Here is an 18,713-nt window from a genome sequence, read left to right on the forward strand (position 1 = left end):
AACATTCATCTCTTCATATATAATTATTCATGTGTTTAACAGTTATTTACTATTGTATATGATATGAGCTTTTTTTAATTAAATATTCATGAACAGTTAGATGTTTCAGTATCCACTTTCCCGAAAGTGTATATCTCTCCCACCGCAAGTGATGCCTGTTTCGCCCGGAAGTGATGTTCCATCAACAAAACATTCTCCCGACCAATCGGTCCTACTAAACACTGCAAAGCCTAGCAAAGCCTAGCAAAGTCAAGCAAAGCCAAGCAAAGTCAAGCAAAGTCAGTTGTATTTTTATTTATTTGTATTTATTTTTATGAGTTTTATATATTTAGTTGGAAAAATGTATAATTTATTGCCAATATTGTGTTAAATTTGTAAAATTACATTACTTCAAGATTGAAAAATCCAGCGAAACCTAGCAAAGCCTATGGAAACCTAGCAAAGTCAAGCAAAGTCTGTTTTATTGTTATTTATTTGTATTTATTTGTGTGAGTTATATATATTTAGTTGGAAAAAAATATAATTTATTGCCAATATTGTGTTAAATTTGTAAAATTACATTACTTCAAGGTTGAAAAATCCAGCGAAACCTAGCAAAGCCTATGGAAACCTAGCAAAGTCAAGCAAAGTCTGTTTTATTGTTATTTATTTGTATTTATTTGTGTGAGTTATATATATTTAGTTGGAAAAAATAGTTTGAAAAAAATATAATTTATTGCCAATATTGTGTTAAATTTGTAAAATTACATTACTTCAAAATTGAAAATCCAGCGAAACCTAGCAAAGCCTAGCACATCCTATGGAAAAATGTTTAATTTAGCTAATTCAGATTTATTCTGAACAAAGTCAATATATTAACACTCAGAAGTAATATTCAAATACAAAAGGATGTCTTTGTTGAATAATTGACCTTATTGGAACGAAAATTGGCATACTTGCATGCTACAATATCAAATTCAAGTTACGTCGAGCAAGGTCTAGCAAAGCCTAGCAAATTCAGATTTATTCTGAACAAAGTCAAAATATTAACACTCAGAAGTAATATTCAAATACAAAAGGATGTCTTTGTTGAATAATTGACCTTATTGGAACGAAAATTGGCATACTTGCATGCTACAATATCAAATTCAAGTTACGTCGAGCAAGGTCTAGCAAAGCCTAGCAAATTCAGATTTATTCTGAACAAAGTCAAAATATTAACACTCAGAAGTAATATTCAAATACAAAAGGATGTCTTTGTTGAATAATTGACCTTATTGGAACGAAAATTGGCATACTTGCATGCTACAATATCAAATTCAAGTTACGTCGAGCAAGGTCTAGCAAAGCCTAGCAAATTCAGATTTATTCTGAACAAAGTCAAAATATTAACACTCAGAAGTAATATTCAAATACAAAAGGATGTCTTTGTTGAATAATTGACCTTATTGGAACGAAAATTGGCATACTTGCAGGCTACAATATCAAATTCAAGTTACGTCGAGCAAGGTCTAGCAAAGCCTAGCAAAGTCAGGGATATTGTAAACAAAGTCAATGAATTAACACTCATAAGTAAGATTTAAATCTAAAAAAAGTTGTCTTTATTGAGTAATTGTTGTTAAGAGAACGAACATTAGGCATACTTGCATGCTACAATATCAAATTCAATCTACGTTGAGCAAGGTCGAGCCGAAGCATAGTCTAGCAAAGCCTAGCAAAGTCAGATATATTCCTAACAAAGTCAATATATATTTTTTTTAGTAATATTTTAATACAAAAGGATGTCTTTGTTGAATAAAAGACTTTATGAGAACGAAAATACTTGCATGATACAATATCTAATTCAAGCAAGGTCAGGCAAATTATAGCAAAGTCAATCAAAGTCAGTTTTATTTTGAACAAAGTCAATGAATTAACACGCATAAGTAATATTTAAATACAAAAAGGATGTCTTTGTACATTAAATGATTTTATGATAAAGAGAATAAGGCATATGTGCATGACGCACCTCCTTCACCACACCCTTTTCTTCGTGCCAGCTGACAACGTAATTATTTTTACTTATTTAAAGATTTCTTTAACCGAAACTATATTAACATAAATTTATTGCACATAATGGTTTTATTTCATTTTACATATATTTGTTTAATGAATAGAGATTTAATATTTTTATAGGTGTTTGTTTATCACCGTATTTATCAATATATTCAACAATTGTTTGTTTTCCTTTGATATTAACATTAACTGTATTTTGAAATGTACATAAAACGGTCCTTTCTTGCAGAAAAAACGCTACCAGAAGTGTCCATTCACCCAACCGGAAGTGGTGCCCCTTGCTGCACTGAGAAACTTCCTTATTGCGCCAGCTGCTGTCGGTAAAATAGCAAAAAAAAAACGTTTTTTACTACTATGCGTCTGAAATTGTTTGAATCCAAACAATCAGTTTTTCACATTTAAGTTATAGATACAGTTTCTCCCTGATAGTTCATGTATAAACAAACAGGGAATTGCTCATAATAATGTTGGTGCAACTCAATGGGTATCAATGTATTTGTTTCACCGGCCAGCGTCTTATATTAAAAACAAACTATTATGAGGTTCTTAAAACTATGGGATGGATAAACCGGGTAATGTTGATATAAATATATGGGACCCTTAATGTTTAATACCATATTTATGAATACTTTTTACATCTGTTTAACTATGATATATACATTATTTGCTGAAGTGAAATAATAGTTCATATATGGGCTCGATATTTTAGTGTCAAAGCTACCGGAAATGGCGTTCGAGTTGATGATTAAAATTTTAATGATGATATAAGCTAGTGGGGATGCTTATGCTAATGTTTTGTTATAATGAGGGATACTTGCGCTTTTTGTATTTACAGTTTTCCTTATGATAGCTGGAATATGATATAACATGAACGATAGGCGTATTATTATTTTTTGCAGAAAGTGCCCGACAGCCGCTTCTCCGACCCCCACCCTTCCCGGCTCCCGAGCGTTTCTGGAGTATTCCATCTCATTGATGTCCCAATGGTTTTATGGCAGGAATGGATCAGTTAGGTGAGCGTTGTGTATAAAACTCTGATAATGAGAATGTACCAGTAATCAAGATTTTGATATGTGATGTTGACGACAATGACGTTGGTGTTGTTGTAGTGGTAGTGGTTGTGTTGTTGTAGTGGTAGTGGTAGTGAAGTGGTTGTGTTGTTGTTTTTGGTTGTTGTTTTGGTTGTTCTTGTAGCTGCTGCTTGGAGGTGAGGATGATGATGAAGGTGATGATGATGATGATGATGATGATAATTGTGTTCATACTTATTTTTATTTATTTTCAGGGAAGAAAAAGGATGCCATCACAGCGTTTTTACCTTTCTTCAAAGAACACAACGATAGAACATACACATGGACAGCTCGATATCTCGCGTATACATGAATCGTGTGAATTGAACTGTATTCTATACATCGTTGTTAGGGAGCTTATGGGTGATGAGGCCCGACATCTAGTGGTACGAGACAAATCCTGTAATTCTGGATGACAAACGGGCAGAGGTTTCTGAGTTTTCCCCAATAAACAGGGTTTTATCTCAGTTGTTCCTCGGCGAGTCGACCACGTCTGAAAGCTCATTTTGCAAATTCATACTGTTTATGCTCATCAGTTTCTCAAATGCTTCTCTTTGAAATTCCAATAAATTTGAAATGGTACGGAAGAGAAATGTATCAGATTTGAAGAAATTCTGTTTGTATTTTACGGATATGTCTTTTAACTAGATGAATATTCATTTGTGTCAAAATGTTGCAGTTGATTTGTTATATTAACTATATTATGTATTTTTATGAATATATATAGCTGCATTTGGGTCAATTGTTCTAAATGATTCTGGCCCCAATTTCTCGAAACTTCATAAGCTTAACAGGCTTAAGTCGATTATTTTAATTAGCCAAAATACATACCAGTAATGGAATTTGATAAATGAAAAATGGTTTCTTCTAATTTGCAGCCAGACTTTTCTGATTTAATTGATAAAAACTCTTAAAGAAGAAAATATAACACATTCTATAGAACAACAAAAATGTGAGTTTAGCTTAATCCTGTTTTAAGGGACTTAAGAAGTTTCGAGAAATTGGGGCCTGTTATGTATTTTTTTTCTTTAAACATAAACTTGCATTTGTGTCAATATATATATGCACATAACTATATTATGTCTTTTTAAAGTATGAACATGCATTTGTGTGAACATGTTTTAGTCGATTTAGTATTGTAACAATGTCTTTGTCTTTCAGCAATATGATTATACATTTGTGCATAATGTTTTGGGTGATTTATTATGATAACTATGTTATGTTTTTCAACAGTATGAAAATGAATTTGTGTCAAAATGTTTTGGATGATTTATTAGGATAATTAAATTGTTTTTTAACAGTATGAATATGAATTTGTATAAAAATGTTTTAGACAACTTATTATTACAACTTTATTTTTGAAATGTTAATTGGATTTAACTTGTTTATGAAATGATCAATAAAAAGATGAAACAAAAAGTGTCTCATTGCTTAAATAATAATGATGAAACAGGCACCTTAAGTGAAAAATTCGACAATACAGATGCATACGTCATCAAAACTATAGGGCGTACACAGAGACTACTACGCGGTACGCAATTTTGAGACGTAATGTAGATTTGTGAACCATGTGATCTTCACAGTGATGGCGAATCAACCAATACTCTTGAGGCTTCTATCTAACACGTCACACATAGACTTAGGCAAGTGCATCAAATGCAAGCGAGGAAAATTACATGTGTGTTTATCACTCTACCACGATATTTTCACATAATCACTTTTTAAATGGACGTTAATAGAACATTTAGTTGACTGTTGAAGTTTCATTCATCGTGACGTCAACTTACGTGGATAAGCTGTGCATATGACCCAATTTAAATTAGATTTGTTTGTAAAACAATGCCAAAAATATTTTAAAAAACGAACAAAACAAAAGCACAACTTCGGCAATAAGTTGAAATAATTTCCGTTAAAGTGTTTTGTTGGTCACTTTGATGATGTCAATCACTACACGAATTTAACTAATAATGTATAATTGGCGCTTAAGGCCACACCAAATTAATAATTTGGTACTTAGAGTTTTGCTTAAATACTTTTGAGCATTTAAGTGAGCGAATGAAAAAGAAAAACAATTTTGTCTGTTTTCATAAAACCTGAAGCAGGTAAAGAGCGAAAGATATGTTTTCTTATACTCAATCTAAAGAAAGTTTGTTTGATATTATTGATCTTTAACCCAATGGAATTCAATCTTGAACTGAATCGCTATTCATAAATGTTCATATACATACTATTTAATCATCCGTATTTAGTAAGACCAATACATGAATAAAACATTTCTAAAATAATTATAACATATTTAAAGTACGATGATCATTCATACTTAAAATAACTCTGCTTTTCGGAAAAGGTTAAACAAAACCCCTGCCTGAATCACCTTAACATTATTTGCATCTGTATTTATACATTTATATAGTAAGATTGATTTTGGATATTTAAAAAACATCATGTTTTACACAGGCAGGATCAACCAATTCAGGAGTCAAAATACATTTTTTTATTTCATGACTTAATTAGGTTTTAAATTTTATTGTAAATGCAGGGGCATCAGGCGCGTAGCAGCCTATACGCCAGCACGCAGCTGAATCCATATGATTCATGACTAAAAAAATCAGCTAAAGTTGCAGTATGCGTACTTGACAACATGATCCTAAATCATGAACTAAAGTAAGCACTCCAGAACGCACTGAATGCACACGATTGCACCATGATTTTAAAAAAATCTGAGGGGGCATGTCCCCAGACTCTACTAGCACAATAATGAATCCACATGATAGAGGGCTAGCTACGCTCCTAAGCATGTGCTTACCGAAATGAAAAAGATAAGGATACAGTATATATTTGCTCAAAATACTATTTAGGTCAGGGAGTTGTTTTATTCATCCCATATTATGCTGTAAAAGTAAACATAAATTAAGGTTATAAACCAAGGTTAGTCTTACCAGTATGGGGACCAGTGTTCAATTCTGTACTGGTCATTTGTGACCAGATATTTGTTCGCTATTGTTGAATTTATTCAAATGCAGAATTCCCCGCGCTGACCAACTTCACCATAAAGTTTCATGTGTGTAGGTTCCATCTTCATCACATGTATAACAAACATAAATTTTAAATGATAAACCTTTAACTTCTTACTAAATAATGCATTTATTGAAACTATTAATTACTGATATCACGATTGTAACCGTGTATTTGATAGCTGAAAAGGCACAAATATGAAATAACTGGTGTCTTAAATTTGCTTAAACATATATGTAAACAAACGTGTTTCATCTCAGAAGGCAATGGACAAGAGAATGGATTTCTGTCAGTTTTCATTTATTATGTCAAAACAGTTGTGTTTTTTTTGCACTACTGAACCTTTGTATAATAACAAGCTTAGTGTTGGCGCATAGTCTCCTTACTAGCCATTGCTGTGAGTATACGGGCAACTTCAGTTTACTTCTGAATTAAACATTGTATATTATTAACAACATATATGATATATATTATGTTAATACGTGAACGTTTTCATCGTGTACTGATTCGATAAAGAATATGGCACACCAATTCAGTTTTTCGAAGGATTTTGGCGACCAAGTTGGAGCGAGCAGGAAAAAACGAATTCCGAAAGAAAGAGTGAGCCGAGTATGTGTATTAAAAGTTAAAAACCACCATTAGATTTGTAAAGGCGTGATCTGCGAAACAGGTTCTGTCATAATTTATATTAAGTATAAAAACATATCATTCTTAATTTCGTGCACTGGATTATAGGCATACAACGTAAATATTAGGTTTTCAAGACCCCTACAGTAATGGGCGTATACATATCTATGTCCGTATCGCTTGTGAGGTATAATAACTGTTTGTTGTCGGGAATGAACAGAGAAGCCAAGATAGAAATAGGTGAAAGTGGTTCAGTTGTACAGTTGTCCGCCTCTCAGCCAAGAGGTCATGGGCTCGAGCCAACCAGGGAAACATTCTAGCTATAAGAAATAAGTATAAACTATACACTAAGATATAAATAAAATGTACGTGTCAATAAATATTGAGACATTTTAAATATTCAATGGTATTCAATATTTCAGTTCCTGTCTAAAAGCAAATGGACCTTACACATTTCCAAAGAAACAAATGAGTTTACATAATATGAATCAATTTTAACGTAATATTTTAAACATTTTATTTACATTAACAAGGAATGTACATGTATGTATTTATAACCCAGACTTGATTACTTCCCCTATCACTATGAACTATTAGAATAAGTACGCAGGGAAACAAACCATTTATAATCAAGCTCTTCATTCCTAACCTAACAAGAGTAACTTCCCTTCCTTATAGGAGTCGAAAGTTCTTTGTGAGTATCCATTTATATTTATTTTCAAATCAAAAATACAACGTATGTTTATAGTTTAATTATGTAAATTTCCGAATACTTTCATACATCAAGTAAATACATAGTCTGATGTCAAGGTTCTATAAGATAAGTACATCATTAAACTTAATAAGTTTATAAATTGTTAACTGTTTTGTAATCGTACCTACTTTCGATTTGCTATATTATTGAAAAGACCTAGTTTGTTTTTTTGGGGGTAAATTTAGATGTCTTTTGTTTTATTTTAGAAATAGAAAAGTGGCGTAATTATGGTATGAAATAGAAAATAGACTCTATACATTACGTAGTAGGAAAATATACGATGAGTTTCTTTACTTTTTAATTGTAGTCCATTTATAAATGTTAATCATAATCGTTATTCAAACATTTTTAACTTAAGAAATTAAATGAGTAATACTGGTGAAAATATGTCGATAAAGCTAGCTCTGTTTGCTAAAACCACAATGCTGAAATACACAAGGGCGTGTTGAGGGGGAGGGTGGCAAAACCGCTCTAAACTTTTATTTTACTGTGGTATTGAAGTGACACGTATGGAATCATTGATGGATATCAACCATTCAATTTAACGTTGAAATTTGGCGTTTTATTGTTCATTTCAGCCAACTGGTGGTGGTGGCGGGGGGGGGGGGGGGGGGCACCGCCACCGTGTGTTGATTGAGTCATCTTTCATAAAATGACTGCGTTTTTTTTGTTCCATATTGATTTTATTAAGCTTTATATATGTTGTATTCTTTCGTAAACATTCTGTCATATAAAGTTCAATACCGTAGCTGTACAATACAAGCTGTTTATATATATATATATAAGTTCATAGTATAGTAATTTTCAATTATGTACCGTTTGTTTACTACTTTACTTAACTCAATTTCGTACAGTCTATCGGACTTATTCAACTACTTTCGATTCCCGCAGTTATCACGTAGTGAGGGTCACTGAATGATTATCGAATATGTGTTTTATACAATTGATGCATGTACGGAGTCCCTGAGGTCTTATTTTACATACACTTTTATTAAAACACCCAATACCTATGTACACTTTAAATCAACGGTGGTTGGTTTATTCTAAAATGAGATTGTTTTGGGACATGTATGTCATATTTATATAGATAATAACATTTATAACAATTAAGGATATTAAATGCCTATAATATATCTACTAATTCTCACTTAGGTATATGTCGAAATCATAAAATAATTTTAAATACATACCTGTGAACCACATATATACTAAATAATTGTATTTTACCATATAAAAAGGGATCCGATGGCAAGCAAGGGAAGATTGTCAGATGGTCAGAAGAGCCAACTGGAACAATGGATTGGACACGGCCACAAGGACTTTGTGTTGCTGTTCAGTTTTTCTAAAGACGGCGGAACAGCAAGTGCTTTCCATAACAAGTGTGACAACAAAGGTCCTAATGTCACTGTGATTTATAACGATCAGAAATCTGTTTATGGAGGATACACTAGTCTTTCCTGGTCAGGCACTGATGGTGCTTTTGATTCAAAAGCATTCCTATTCCAGTTGCAGTTTTCAGGAATCAAAAAAGCAAACACGTTTCCAGTTATAAAGCCACAGAATGCAATTTTGTGTTCTTCTACTTGTGGCGTTGTATTCGGTTCATCGCGCCATGACTTATGGGCATTCAACAATGCAGTTAAAAAAGGGAGCGAATTTAAACTGGATGGCTACATGACACATTTTGGAACAAACTACGATAACCGCGGGCTTACACCTGAAAGTATCAACAATGGATCATGTACTGTGGAAGATCTGGAAGTTTACCAGTTGCAAGGTACATACAAATGTTTTGTTTGTTTATTTTTCCAATTTTATTTGAAACCTGTGTTTTTCCATAATCTATGACTACCACCAAATGCGCATGTTATTTGTATAAATCATGATCAATAATGATTTAATATCATATATACATAAATAGTGGGTCACATACTTAAGCATTGCATTTTGCTTATTTCAAAAACTAAAATAAGATAACATTGCACTTTCTTATAAAGCGGAAATATTCGACTATTGTTCAGCAGCGAACGCCAGCGCCTCAATTCACTCAGGCGAATATGGCATCCGGATAAAATATTTGAGCATTTTTTGTTCGCGCACTATACCTAAGCTTATGTTGAGCCACCTTGCTTAAATTATTTTGTAGAATCTTGTAGGAAATTAAATTTCATTCCGATAACACGTCACGGAAATTGCCAAAAAGCCCCCCCCCCCTCCCAATGATAACAAGTTGAAGCACATATGGAATAAATCTCAAACGAAGCTGGAACGAACGTTTTTTTGTGTTTTTTTAATACTGTTTTTACATGCAGCTCCTTAAAATAATTAAATAAATCTGTTTTCATTCGAATATCATTTATAGAAGAACTATTTTGATTTATGATTTTAACGCAGATTGCATTGGAAACTGTGCTCGTCATGTGATACCCAGGACAATAGAAGAGAAACCTTGGCGAAGAACGAACCAATGGGATCAGAAGGTACTCTAAATGTTTGCTAAAATTACAGTTGTTTTTTTGGATACTGTTTTGTCACTGTAGTTTAAAAAACATTGTTGATAAACAATATTATAAAAGAAATACTATTTTAAAAGGAAACATTTTTATGTTCCAAATACCATAGTGTATTTACTTCTTTTTATCGTGTGTAATATGTAGTTAACAAATGATTGTGAAATATTATAAAACACACACGTATGTACGCATCAGCAACTGTTATTGACTGGTTTACCTTTTTGTACCAGTTATATCAATAGTAGAACATGTACATTTGTTAAATGGGGATAATCGTATCTTCCTTTGTTTATTAAAAGTGTGTACTGTATTGTCGAATGATGTCACTGGGAAGCGTCTTAGCTGAAACATGTGATATAGGCAAAGATGTTGAAGCCGCCGCATCTGTAGAGTCTGTGTGTCATCGCAGAGCAGTACTCGCGTCGGTTTTCCGGATATCCCGGGTAGGAAAAAACGCCCAGCAAGTAGTCCAGTAGAGCTGGTCGTCGAGTACTAGCATGTCAAGAAATCCCGGCTGTCTGTTAAGTGGACACTATGACAATCCAGCAACACCGGCACCGCGCTGTATAGCCGACAAAGTGGTCAATTACACATACGGACGTCCATCTGGACGGTGACGCCACTGTTGAACAGCTCCTGCGTAAGATGTCGGTGGATATGCAATTGCTTTTAAATCCCTCAGTGAGAGGGTCCATACTCTCGACCAACCTTACTTGGAACTTTGGTTTCATAAACAATGCATTGCCACGGATAAAGCATTTCGACACTCGTTAGTAAAATCTACTCTGTACTTCCAAAATGACTGAGTCGTATATAATTTACTACCAGAGTATGATCGCTTAACCAAATGCATCCATCAAAATGAATTGGACATGTTAATAAAGTTTATGTTTAAGGTTTCTTTCAACAATGACAGGATCCTCTCCCAAAGTTCCTCTGGATCGAATCACCCGCATATTATTTATTTCCTGTATGTATTGATGTATCTTGATATTGCCCCTAACCTATGTCACTCGTGGACAAATTAAACAGATTTATATCAGTGGTTTATACGTTTGCATATCAAGGGCAGCAATGTCAGGTGCGTCCATGATCCCTCGTTTCTTTGTTTGGGGTAAAAATCGTCCTCGATTCGATGTGTATAAACACTGTTTTCAATACGTTAAAACGATTTTTTATACGACCTTGTGCACCGAATGAAGAGCTAATGCTTGTTTTAATACGATGACGCTTGATTTAGATGAAAATCATGTCTGTATAAAAATATCTCGTGAAAACAATGAACTTTCTTATTAGGATTACCGACTCACTAAATGAACTTTATTCTTCAGAACTACGAATTTATAACGTTCTCTTTCGTGCAAATGACATCCGATTCTTTTTATTGGTCAATGAAAGTTATTGTTTTTGTTTTCCGAGTGCAGATAGCCAGTTTTGGAGATAAATCGGCACATTTAAGAAAATGCTTACTGGTTTATTCTGTACATTTTAGAACCCAGGTTCATCCCAAATCTGGTAAATCTATGGCATACTAAAATTACGATTAAATGGCGCCGATTGTTTTCCTAATCCATGTATGTGTACTTTAAGACTTATAAGAAGGGTCATTTTGATAAGTACCTCAAAACCATCTGCTAAAAGTTAAATTGTCATTACATTTTAACGGTTATAAAGTAATTTGAGACACGGTAAGGTCTTTAATTGAAAAAGTGTTTACTTAAGTTGTGATGAACTACATTTAAGACATTAAATTGTTGACTGTTTCTTGTTTTCCCCCTTTCTATTTTGATTGAAATAATGGGGTAACTCTCGGTATGTAATACCGGTGTAGCCGACACCGTTGATACAGAAAGGGCCAATGGCACAAGAACCTTGTTTACCTTTTCTATATCAGTTTTATCTGTTTCTATTTCACAGCTATTTCCTTTTTATGCTAGAGCCATTTGTACCCTTAAGCCAGTATCAGGGCTACGCGTAATTGACTTCCGGCTCGCAATTTGTGTGATTGGGCGTGGAATGTCCAGTTACATAAACACCTTGTTGTTAGACCAACCATGCTGAGCATTTTTATCTACCGTATTATATCATGCATAGGACGCACTTTTTTACCCCCAATTCTCGTCTTAAAAATTGCCTGCGTCCTTTCTATGCTATTAGAATTTCATCTGTTTTTTTCCAAGTCCATTTCAGGTCGAAAATATCGGATCGGGGAAGAACGCGGTAATAGTAAGTATCTGTACTGCGTCACCGAAAAGAACAACTGACGTAGGTAAAATCACGCAAGTGAACACACGCAGAAATATATTGAATGTTTACTTTAAAATGATTTATTGAGAAATAAATTGAAAAAAAACACGAGTGTTTACTTTTTTATAAAAGGGACGCTACTCACAAAATCTCGATGTGAGTCAGCACTTTAACTGGATTGAGTTATAACGGTAACGGAAATCGGGAAAGGAGGTAAATATCAATTAATCGTTGTTTATGATTTTAATGTTTCGATATTTTACAAAACATTTTGTATGTAACTGTTTTAAAAAATTGATAAAGGAATGTGCATAACGTTAAGTAGCATTATTGTCACTATCAAATCTTTTCAAATGTGCGAAGGTGTGAAAAACACCCGCTGTCTGTCATTAGAAAAACATCAATAGAACAAACTATTGTGATGGTAATACCTTATGGTTGTTTGTTCGCACTTTACCCGATGTGCCTTCCGCTGGCAAGGCTAATTAACGACACTTAATTATGCCGACATGCTTTAATCCGCACAGCGACAAGCCTTATCAAAACAATCATCAGTTTTGTTGCGATTGCAACGGTTGCAACTGTTGACTGTCATTCAGAAGGCATGTCGAGACTATTGCAACGGTTGCAACGGTTGACTGTCAGTCGGGACTATTACGGCATTTGTATAAGTCTTATAATATGCGTAAATGTTCTCAAAATGTCAAGACATATATCATTGTTGTGTACGCTAAATTACCAAAATACGACGATAATTATCGAAATACACAAGACAGTTATCAAAATATGCCTCATATACAATTTTTTGTTTGTTTTTTACTTCAATATATATGTTATAAATACTTGACCAACCTCAATTTTTCGGCTCCGATTTTGACATTTTTCCGCTGCGTCCTATCTTATATATTAAGGGTTTTTACCCGTTTTCTCAACTATTTTTTTGCCTGCGTCCTATCTATGCTAGCGTCCTATACATGATATAATACGGTAGTACACTTTACTGTTGTTCTTCTTTCTTCCCTCAAGCCATAGGTTGGGGCTCCGCGTTGGAGACATCCTTTTAGCAATATTTTGGCCGATTGGCGGGTAGCTCCGTCAAAACGCTCTACTTAATCGCTGTTCTTATTTTCAGAAATTACTTGAGGATATATCTTGTCTTAAGCCAGTTTCGCGGCTCGGTGTTACAGACTTTCGGGTTGTATTGATCGGTCAGGTGGCTGGGGGAAAGTCCAGCTGCATAAATACCCTGCTGTCCGCGTTTGCTGGAAGAATTTCCCAGAGAGCCTCTACGGGATGTGGCAGAACCGGCATTACAACATCGGTTTAGTATCTTTTGGATTAACCGAATAGATTGTGGATTATCTTTTTGAGTATTTTGAAAAAAACCGCGTCGTAAGTACACTAGCACATAATTCTGTAAGTGAAGATACCATTCCACAAATGTATTTTTAACTAAGAAAAATTTCCACACACAGGGAAATATATACATCATAACTGAAAATCATAAATATTTTTGTCTTTCCTCGCACCTTCTTTCAGTTTACGCCTTATCCACTGAAGTCCAGTTCTGGATCGTCGGCAAACATTCGCCTGTATGATACTCCTGGATTTACAGAAACTACTGGCTTAGACTTGATAGACTTAAACTACATATTGGAAGGTCATATTTCCGACTATTACATGGTATATAGTTACTTCGTCTGCGTTCACACGCGGTTCTGTCATGTCCATGTTTTTGATGGCGGCGGCGTGCAAATAACTTTAACCTGAGTTGTATCTAATTACACATTGTTAACAAAATTCATGTTGACGCTAATAATTCGGAACACGAAGAAATAAAAAAACTTATTGATAATGATGGGGGGGGGGGACTGTAATAGTTATAACTAAGAACAAGTATACATTTTTTAAACTTATTATTCTATAATCTTTGAAGATTACTTAGAACAAAGATTATAGAATAATAGTTTTAAAATATCATAATCCTTGTTAGTTATAACTATGACGCTGTCAACGCCCTCTGGCCTAAGCAGTATTCTATTTATAAGAATTTGGTATATTCAATAATCTCAGAAAGGACGAGAAAATAAATATATCCACTATGATGTGCATGTTCTACGTTATAAACAAAACGCTCAAGCAGGTAATATTGTTGTAACTTATTTGATTAACGATTGAATAAAGTATATTAACACAAGTACATGTTCTTTTAAACAACGTAATTGCGGTATTGTATTTTTGCTATGATACAATGATATATTCTCAAGTTTTTATTATTTACACAGTTCCACTCGTCTGTACACATCACATGGAAGTCAGAGAAGTTTGTTCTGAAACCGACAATGAGCCATCGTATTCATTGTGGGGCGATTGTCATTGATGTTTCGACGGTTGATGCTTTGGCAAAGGAAAACACAGAAAAACTAAAGGCGCTCAAAGCCCTCTTCGATGCGAAAGGTGGGGAGTGATAGGTTCGACCATTATTTTGAAATACTGCATATATTGAATTTGCAGTCATTTATATTGACAGAAGAGTATTATTTTAGTAATTTCAATATAACAAAGCGGCAATGAGATTAACAGGTATTTTAATTTACGGGGTTAGTAGGTGATCCGATATGGGATATACGGGGCAAGCTCTCACACGAATATAGTTTCCTGCGCCCCGTATATCCCATATCAGGTCAACCACTAACACCGTAACGAGTATATCACGTCGACAATCTGTTTCTTTTTTCATCGGAATATTCATTGAAATCGGAAATAGACGCCATTCTTGCACGATATAAATTTGGTGACACAATGTGGAAAAATATGGGGTCACTGCGTGACCAGTCCTGGACCAAGGGCGTTGCGTCATTAATGTTGGAGGCGTGAAATTGAACGATATTTAAATGTCTATATTTGTTCTCTTGTGATGCTATGTGTCCTTCGTTGGGTGCCAGTTAGGCATTTAACCAAATGCCTCTAATTATGGTAACTGTTTTAGGGTTCTTGGCTTGTCACAGTAGTTACCACTGCTTTTATACTAATTAGCAAAGCAAATTGTTAGTCCGACAATGTTCTTATATATTACTTTTATTTTCAAGGTATCCCATGTGTTGTGCTGTTAGCCAAAATCGACAAGGTAGCTCCTGAACTTGAGGAAAACTGGAGTTCGACCTTTAAAAACCTAAAGGTCAAGGAGTGCGTGGACAAAGCAGCGACCGCCATTGGTATCAGTAGAAACAACGTGCACCCAGTGAAGAATTACGAGATAGAAGTAGTGGTCGACGAAGAGTTGAATGTGTTGTCGCTGTTGGCGTTGCGGCAAATAATACACCTCTCGATGGATCACATGGAAAACGTGATATTGCGTGAAGACGGAAATGATGCGTCTGACAGCACGGAAGCGGTGGGCTCAGATACCGCTTAAAAACGTTTTCGTTGCACACGTAATACGTCTAGTGGATTACATGTTGAACTTTCAATACATTTCAACTATTATGCTAATCATGGCTTTAAATATTAATTAAAAGAATAATGATACCAAATATAAATTTGTAATGTCCATTTTTGTCGATCAGGTGTGCTTGGGTACGAAGTGAAAATGGGAGAGTGTGATAATTAGCTCTTTGGAAAGTGGAAACAAACCATTTTAAAGTACTACATATATAAGTCTCGACCACATACATACATTTAAAACAAAGTGCATATTGTACAAACATATATATACCTGGCTATTCTGCTCTATTACAAAGACAACTAATATTGTTTTCATTGTTGTATTGTGATGTGGGTTAGCTTTGCAGGATATATGTTTAATTTTATTACTATTTGCCGATGATATGGTCGTACTTGGTGAAACCCCAGAAGATTTACAAATGTCACTAGATAGATTACATAATTACTGTACTACTTGGGGTTTAGAGGTAAACATTGCTAAGACAAAAATTGTGGTATTTCGCAAAAGGGGTGGTACAAAACGAAATGAGACTTGGATATATGGAAATAAAAACGTGGAGATTGTTAACGATTTTAACTATTTAGGCGTTACGTTGAATTATACTGGTAATTTTAAACTTAATACCCAAACACTGTACGGTAAAGGTTTAAAAGCAATGAACACGTTGTTGTCTAATTTAAAAAGGTATGAATGTAAACCAAGGCTAGCACTGCAGTTATTTGATGCCTTCGTTTCATCTATTATTACATATGGTTGTGAAATATGGGGATTTACAAAATCTGCACAGTTGGAGAGGATACATTTGAAGTTTTGCAAAACTATACTTGGGGTTAGACAAACAACATCCAACGCTGCTATATATGGTGAATTGGGTAGATACCCGTTACATATTAGTAGATATATACGGATTTTAAAATACTGGTTTAAACTTAAGAAAAGCGATAATATAGTTATTCAATCGATCATTGAAGATGCTATGTTAAATATTGATAATGATAAGTCAAACTGGTTTAGTAATGTGAAGAACCTTCTTACACGATATGGATTTTATTATGTATGGTGTGATGATTCACAGATAAACGAAAACCATTTTATTTGTATTTTTAAACAACGTCTTATAGACGAATATTTACAGCAATGGCAACGAAATGTCAACGAAAATGGTATTTTAACTTTGTATAGAGAACTAAAAACCTCATTTGAATTTGAATATTATTTAGAAAATATCGCGTCAAGAAGCCTGAGAATTGCTATTACAAAATTACGTATCTGTTCCCATAATCTAAGAATATATACTGGTAGATATGATAGGCTGGAAAGAAACTTGCGTCATTGTCAATTATGTGATTCTAATGAATTAGAAGATGAGTATCACTTTATGTTTAAGTGTTCATTATATGTTATGTTAAGACAAAATTATATTAAACGTTATTACAGAGTTAGACCTAGTATGTTTAAACTTGTTCATCTGTTAAATACACAAAATAAATCTGAAGCATTTATATTAGGGAAATATATATCGGAAGCATTTAAGATTCGTAATACATTATTAATGAATATATAAACCATATCAATAATTGTTCATCGTAATAAGTAGTTTTTTTGATTTTTTACATTATCATTTAGAATATTTAAATCACGTTTTACCTTTAAGTTATGATATTTAATTCTATTATCGTCTGTATTCAATTATATATTGAAAATGATTGTTCCAACATGTATTCATATACAAAAGTCAGATAAAAACCTTGTACTACCTTTGATGATTGCAATAACACTTTTTTCAGTTCATCCTTTGTATGTCAATAATACTAGTCGCTATCAGCTTAGTTTAGTTGTAATGCTGATATGTTTATATGTAACCATAACACACATACTGTTAAATTTACGTGTTATAGAATATGTTCTGTTCTGTATACTTTTTAGTTTGGTAGATTTGTGATTTACAATTTCAGTTCATCCTTCAAAAAAGTTGATTATAATATTTATTTAATAGTTCACACTACACTGTATAATTGTAATTGTAATATATTTATTATGTATATGAAACACAAAAAACTGTATAGTTTACGTGTAATAAATTCTGTTCTGTTCTGTTCTTCTGTTCTGTGATGTTGTCTGTTTGTGTGTGCTAGGCCTGAATCGTGCGCTTCTATTCGACCACTGGGCTTCTCCTGTAGTTTTCATTGTTGTATTGTGATGTTGTCTGTGTGTGCTAGGCCTGAATCGTGCGCTTCTATTTGACCACTGGGCTTCTCCTGTAGTTTTCATTGAAACTTTATTGTTATAAGAAAACTTAGTTATTGCTATAACATGTAACACGTTCACGAAAAAATTTCCATCGTTGTAAGAAAGGACAATTAAATATTGCTCTTACATGTTAACTTTTCAAAAGCTATGTTCCATTGTCGTATTTAAAGAAACTGACTTTATTGCATCTTATCGTACAGTTGCATGAACAGTGACGTGTTCGTCGATATGCATGTGGTTGATCTGAATATAACTGTTTATGTGTATTATAGATAGAATTTTATTGGCTTGTGCTTTTGAAATGAAGTCCGTTTTTTAAGTGTTTGTTAATATTTGACAATAGTGGGCTTATAAATAGAGGATGCCTCACACATCTTCGACCCCGGTGATTTTGACACATTTCCCTCCTGGGGGTGGTGGAATTTAGCCCCCAAAATTTTGCAGTTTGACTTGATACCCAGGATGTGCGCCCTTTCCCCAATTACCGTCTTATTATTGTAATTTGCAATTATTTCTTCTCAAGGTAATAATGATCAGATATCACAACACTAGCTAATTTTTCCATGTCGGTATTTGGAAGTCTCACCATGATGGCATACCTAGAACATAAATTTAACATTTTATAAAAGGATCAAATGGATGGATATAAATTCAATTAAAAAAAATATCATTTGTTATAATGGTTTAATTTTGTATGCATTATCGTCACAATTAAGAGATATATTTTTAAAGCCTACAGATTAAATATAAATAAAATG

General features: G+C 33.7%; 1 protein-coding gene across 1 annotated transcript; it reads left to right on the forward strand.

Moving 5' to 3' along the window:
• Window positions 1-7,382: 7,382 nt before the first annotated feature.
• Window positions 7,383-18,274, forward strand: LOC128240820 (interferon-induced protein 44-like). Its single transcript, XM_052957725.1, has 7 exons — window positions 7,383-7,440; window positions 8,739-9,277; window positions 9,895-9,980; window positions 13,393-13,581; window positions 13,800-13,943; window positions 14,546-14,717; window positions 15,350-18,274. Exons 2-7 carry the CDS (start codon window positions 8,746-8,748, stop codon window positions 15,673-15,675), a joined length of 1,449 nt encoding a protein of 482 aa, XP_052813685.1. The 5' UTR covers window positions 7,383-7,440; window positions 8,739-8,745; the 3' UTR covers window positions 15,676-18,274.
• Window positions 18,275-18,713: the final 439 nt, after the last annotated feature.

This window comes from Mya arenaria, chromosome 7, assembly GCF_026914265.1.
Source record: "Mya arenaria isolate MELC-2E11 chromosome 7, ASM2691426v1".
NCBI classification, from domain to species: Eukaryota; Metazoa; Mollusca; class Bivalvia; order Myida; family Myidae; genus Mya; species Mya arenaria.

Coding starts and splice junctions, on each gene's coding strand:
- LOC128240820 (XM_052957725.1), top strand. CDS start 8,746: ATGGCAAGCAAGGGAAGATTGTCAGATGGTCAGAAGAGCCAACTGGAA. Junction 9,981..13,392: donor CGAACCAATGGGATCAGAAG/GTACTCTAAATG, acceptor TCTTATTTTCAG/AAATTACTTGAGGATATATC. Junction 13,582..13,799: donor GAACCGGCATTACAACATCG/GTTTAGTATCTT, acceptor ACCTTCTTTCAG/TTTACGCCTTATCCACTGAA.